Below are 6000 nucleotides of genomic sequence, written 5' to 3'. Positions count from 1 at the left end.
AGGCAGGTACTAGCGAGGACACGGGACCCTTCCCCTGCACCCGCGAGTTACAGCAGAGGCTAAACGGCACTTAAAATCCCGTGAAACAGAAACGCAGTTCCGGGAGCCTAGGGCGGCGGAGGGATCGGCCAGCCGCCATCTACAACTTAAGCGACCCAGTTGCCGCCGAGTCGTAGTAACCTCTACGGAAAGCGAAAGGCCTCGGAAGGCAGGCAGGACCCAGCGAGCGCGGCGACGTAGGCGTCCCAGGCCCCCAGAAGCCCGCCAGCAGCCTCACAGCTAGCTCGCACAGCGAACACGGCTCCACAACCTCCCAGCCGGCGCCATTTCCCTTTTCCTCGGGCCACGCCCCTGCGTGGCCACGGTGACGACGGGCGTCCCATGATGCCTCGCGCGCCGCGCTGCTATTGGCCCAGCAACTTGTCTCCTTTTTCAAATTGAGGCGCCGGATCGTTGCTGACTTCTGGGCAGAGACCGGCCTGCAAGTTCCGTCTCTCCGGCTGTTGCGGGGCAGTGGCCACGGCCAGAGGCCTGCGGGGACCGCGGGGACCGCGGGGACGCTGAGCTGCAGAAGTGTCCTCCTGGCTGCGGTAGCACCGGGAGAGAGGAGGTGGGCGCCCGGTTCCCACGGGGTCGGAGTCACCGCCGGGCCCGCAGGTTTTGGCGCGACCGTCATGGCGTCCCAGCCGAATTCTTCTTCGAAGAAGAAAGAGGAGAAGGGCAAGAACATTCAGGTGGTGGTGAGATGCAGGTAAGGAGAGGCTGCTACGAGTCCGGACTCGGAGGCTTCGCTGTTGGGCTCCCCCCCCCCCCCCGCGCCGCGCCGTGCCGTTTCGGAGAATGATTTGTTTGTATTTTCCGAAGGAGTCTAAAATTACCCGTTTCTGGGCACCCCTGTGTTTTGTTCGATAAGAATGATGCGGGGGTTGAGATCTAAATTAGGGTTTGTTTCTGAAGGGAAACAGTGTTGGTGTTGGTTAGAGTTAAGCTACATTCACAAAGAATTTGATGGTTACTTGACTGAAAAGTGCGTTCCCTTTTAAAAGCCAATATCGCCGAAGATTTAGGTTGTCATTGCCCTGTGCTACTACTACTCCATGCAAGTTGTCAGTTTGAGAATAAAGCTTCATACCAACTTTGCAGGTAGTTTGGCGCTTGCCTTGGCGTTATTTCCACCTTGGAACGAGTAATAGCTGCTTCTCTTTATCCTAGCTTAGTCACCCTCTATTAACCAAGCAGATATGGCTGACTTTAAGTTAAACGTTGCAAGCCAAGCTGTAAAGTGGGTTTATGAAGCTCACAAGCTAATGAAGGTACGTGTTAGTGGTGCAGCATACTTCTGTTATCATCTGCCTTTGCTCATAGACAAAAGACAAAGAGTTGCGAGTTAGCCTATTTTACTGTCTCGGCCTGTGGCGTAGCTGGGATTGCTGGCTCGTGGTTTCAGGTACCCCACTATCCAATTTCAAAATGAACTCTTAGAGGAAGGAGGGTACTTGTTGAAACTGCAGACTAAGTAGTGATTAATCTCCCCAGCCTCCCAGCATTTTAGAGGTTTCCCCCGTATATGTTAATGTGTATGTATGTGTGTCTTGCATCTGCTTTTGTTGCTGGTCAAAGTTGCCCTTGCAACTTTTCTTTTTTGTCAGCCGGAAAGTATTCCCCAAATTGAAATATTAAAAACAAAAATCAAAATCAAACAAACAAAAAACCTTTTAGGTTATTGCCTACTTAGCTTTGGTGTAGCTATTAAAGATGATGGCAAAGGTTTTTGTTTTGGTGTGTAATTTTTGTTTATCTGTGGTTGGCTTTTTTTTTTTCTATTGGCTTAATGTCTTGACCTGCCTATGTAGCACAAAATGACCTTAAAATCTGATATTCCTGCCCTGTCTCCTAAGTGTGTCAGGTGTGCAATTGTGCCTGTCATTTTGGTGGGTTTTTTGTTGTTGTTGTTGTTGTTTGTTTGGCTGGTTTTGACACAGTCTCACTATGTTACCGAGACTGGCCTCAAACTCTCACTATCTCCCTGCCTTAGCACCCTGAGTGCTGGAATGTTACCAGCAGTTTGAGCTTGAGTTGCCAGGCCCCACTGATGACCAAGTTTGTAAACTAGGTGAGGGAGAGGAAGTGTGGCAGTTACCTCCACTCTAGCCAAAGCACTTAACTCCTCAACTCTGGAGCTTTAATTTAGTTACTTAATTTGGAGGTTTCTTTTTAATCAGCAGGAAAGCAAATACACTTAAGAAAGAATTTAAGCTGGGTAGTGGCGGTGGCGGTGGCGGCACACGCCTTTGATCCCAGCAATGGGAGGCAGAGGCAAAGGGATCTCTGAGTTCAGGGACAGCCAGGGCTACAAAGAGAAATCCTGCTTCATTTCCCTCCCTGCCCCAAGAGAATTTATTTTTAATTATGTGTATAAGTGTGGGTATGTGCATGCATATGCAAGTGCCTGTGGCGGTCAGAAGAAAGCATCATCTGTAGGCACCAGAGTCACAGGTGGTTGTGAACCTCCAGGTGTCCGGGAAGAAAAAGGAACTGCTTAACCTGAGGGCTCTCTCTAGCCCAACAAATGCACGTTTTAAACAATTATTTTGCAGAATCATCATCATCATCATCAGGCACTATTAAGTTTTTTGTGTGCTATTATTTCTTGTTACTTACAAAATATTTGAGTTATAAAAAGTTATAAAGAACACTTAACAGTGGGGGTGTAGTGGCACAGGTCTTTAATCCCAGCTCTCGGGAGGCAGAGGCAGACTGATCTCCGAGTTCGAGGCCAGCTTGCTCTATGAGGGAGTTAGAGGACAGCTAGGGCTACCCAGAGAAACCTTGTCTTGAAAAACAAAACCAAAAGACCACTGTAACTAACGTGCTTTTTTGTATCACTCAAATTAAGAAATAAACATCTTGGTGTCTATATTAACCTCCTACACTTCAAGTCTTACCTTAAGAGATTTCTTTGATATTTTTCACCAGCGAAAAATGTTATGTACAATAATCTTGGTATAGGTTCTTCTTTTTCTGGTCTGCTTAGCCTTTTCTCTATCAAGTAGTGTTCCTGGTGCCAATGTGTCATTAAGCTTTAATAAGCAACATATGAGGCTTTCTCGGGCTGTTGGTGTTAGATCCATTTTGTCTTGTCTAGTGGCAGGGTTTCACTATGTAGCTCCCTTGCATCCTGTGGGTTCAAGCACATGCCTATGCACATGTGACACCACAGAGACTGTAGTGGTTCAAGGACAAGTCTCGGGAGTTGGTTCTGTTCTTACCCTCTGCATACTTGAAATTGGACTCAGGTTGTCAGAGTCGGTGAGAAGCCATTTCCTATTGAGCTACCTCCCTGGCTCTTAATTTCAAAGTTGTGTTTTAGTTCCAGATACAAAGCACAGGGTTTCAACAACCGCTTTTCTCGGTTGTTTTCTCCCTGCTCCTCTCCCCTGTGGCCCTCCCCATCTGTAGCTCATCCCCTTTCCCCACAATTAGCCCCTGAATTTATTTACTAGTCTTAACTTGTAAGTGTGTACAATCATTAGGGTTCTCTCCCAGCCATATAAGAGGCTGAAGCGAGAGCAGCCTAGGCAGCTAGCATGATTTTCTTTATTTCTGTCTGTCTGACTGTTTTTTTAAAAAATAATTTTATTTTATGTGCATCAGTGTTTTTGCCTATATGAATGTGTGTGTGTGAGGGTGTCAGAGCCTCTGGAACTGGAGTTACAGACTGTTGTGAGCCACCATGTGGTTGCTGGGAATTGAACCCAGGCCCTCTGGAAGAGCAGCCAGTGCTCTTAACCACTCCAGCCCTGATCCTGTTTCTTAAAAAGAAAATAAATGGGGCGGGGGCTGTAGCTTTGTGAGGAAGCTAGCACGTGCACAGCAAAGCTTGGCCTTGGTCTCCATCACTTCCCCACGCACACCTAAAAGGAAAATATATTTGAAAACATTCATGCTACAATAGGGGTAATGTATTCTTCCCTTCCAGGTTGGAAGTCCGTTCTTTTTCTTGCCTAACTACTCATGCTAGAGCTCCCACTGCTGTGCTGAAGAGCAGTGACGAGAGTGGACATCTATGGTTCACTCTTGTTCTTTTCTCTCTGTTAAAAGCTATTTAGTATTTGTGCATGTGTGTGCATGTCTGTATGAGTGAGTGTCATGTGCCCTGTGTGAATGGGTGCTGGTGGAGGCCAGAAAAGGGTGTTGGATCTCCTGGAGCTGGACTCACAGCAGTGTGAGCCCTGATGGTGCTGCTGTAAGAAGCACTAAATATGAGTTTTTCCTATCAAATACTATGAAACCTGTGCTTAGGACAGAATTTTCTCTCCCTGATACCTCCCCCCCACACCCCCCAAATGCCTTGTTTACTCAAAAGTCCTGCTCCGTTCTTGGATTAAAGTGGTTGGTTAGCCCCTTCTCTGTTCATTTCCTCTCCACTGGTTCTTTTAAAACTAGCCATTCTGGAAAGGCTATGAGGTCAGACCCCAGTCAATGAAGAAAAGATATAGTAACCACTTGTGTTAGAATAAAATCAAGTGTACTTCCTGACCCTATGTGATCACTCCTCCAAGTACAATGCAGCACTTCCTCTCTGTCAAGAGTAAAGTCGGCCTAGTCCAGACACTTCAACTGGAGTAGCGGTCTCTTTATGGCCCCACAATTGATTTCTAACGCTAGGAGCTAAACTCAGGTCCTCTGGAAAGCAGCAAGTGACCTTAACCACTGAGCCATCCTTCCAGTCCCTCACCTTTGTTCTTAAAGGAAAGACTTTGAGTCTGTGATCATGGAGTACATTTGCTGTGGGTTTTTATTTTCTTTTTTTAAAAAAGATTCATTTTTAATTGTGTGTGTGTGTGCCTCTCTCTGTTTGCCATCTGTGGGTTTGTACATATGTGCATGTAAGTGTGAGTGCCCTCAGAGACCAGAAGAGTATGTCTGTGTGAGGGTGTACCATGTGTGTGTGTGCCTGCAGAGGCCAGAAGAGGGTACTGGATCACTTGAAGCTGAGTTACAGGCAGGTGTGAGCCACCAGCTATGGGTGCTGGGAACTGAGCTCAGGTCCTCTGGAAAACAGGAAGTGCTCTTAAGTGTCGCGCCATCTCTTCTGTGAGTTGTTAACGTTTGGCTTCTATTAGAACTATTTTTTCTTGCATTTTTTTGCTCATTGAACATCTTTTATATGAAATAGTTTTGAATTTTGTCAAATACTTTTCCAGCATCAATTAACATGAAAGTTTGTTTCTTTGTGGTTTTGAATTCACAGGGATTAGCGATCTGTAGTTTTCTTGTGCCTTACTGTAGTTTTTACATCAGGAGAAACCTTCTTAAAAAGTCATGCAAAGAGGAAAAGGGATGACATATCATGACTGAGCTGGGAGCTAATCCTCTCCTGTCTTAGGGGTTCTGTTACTGTGAAGAGACACCATGTTCACAGCAATTTTTTTTCCCAACATAATATTTTTATTATTTAGGAGTTTCACATAATGCTCCCTGGTCATTTGCTTCCCAGTCTTCCCAGATCTTCCTCACCCCCATGCTTGTGATCTCCCCCAAGGAAAAGAAGAAGAAAATTTTGAGAGAGAGTGAGAGAGCACAAACTAAGTCCTATTTATGTTGCCCATATACACACTGGAGCATGGTCAAAGTCCAGTGGCCAGCCCTTTAAAGAAAACTGAGTCGGCTGGGTGTGGTGGCTCACGCCTTTAATCCCAGCACTCAGGAGGCAGAGGCAGGCGGATCGCTGTGAGTTCGATGCCAGCCTGGTCTACAAAGAGAGTCCAGGACAGCCAAGGCTACACAGAGAAACTCTCGCAAAACCAAAAAAAAAAAAAAAAAAAGAAAAGAAAAGAAAAGAAAACTGAGTCTAGTCAGTCCTGATGGCACAGGCTTGTAATCCCAGCACTCTGGGAGGCAGAGGCTGGCTGATTGTTCTTAGTTCAAGGCCAGCCTGATCTATAAAGGAAGTCCAAGACACCCAAGGCTACACAGAGAAACCCTGTCTCGAATCCC

At 46.4% G+C, this 6000-nt stretch overlaps 1 protein-coding gene across 1 annotated transcript in view; it reads left to right on the top strand.

The window, feature by feature from the left end:
- The first annotated feature begins 436 nt into the window (after positions 1–436).
- Positions 437–6000, top strand: part of KIF11 (kinesin family member 11) — a 42447-nt gene continuing 36883 nt past the window's right edge. The window contains exon 1 of the mRNA XM_084763790.1: positions 437–751. Within this exon, the coding sequence (XP_084619916.1) occupies positions 675–751 (77 nt within the window). The 5' untranslated portion in view covers positions 437–674. The remainder of the gene's footprint in view (positions 752–6000) is intronic.

This window comes from Acomys minous (genome assembly GCF_964271855.1).
Source record: "Acomys minous genome assembly, chromosome: 2".
NCBI classification, from domain to species: Eukaryota; Metazoa; Chordata; class Mammalia; order Rodentia; family Muridae; genus Acomys; species Acomys minous.
Note: the sequence above shows the minus strand (reverse complement) of the source record. Positions and strands in the feature narration are given on the sequence as shown.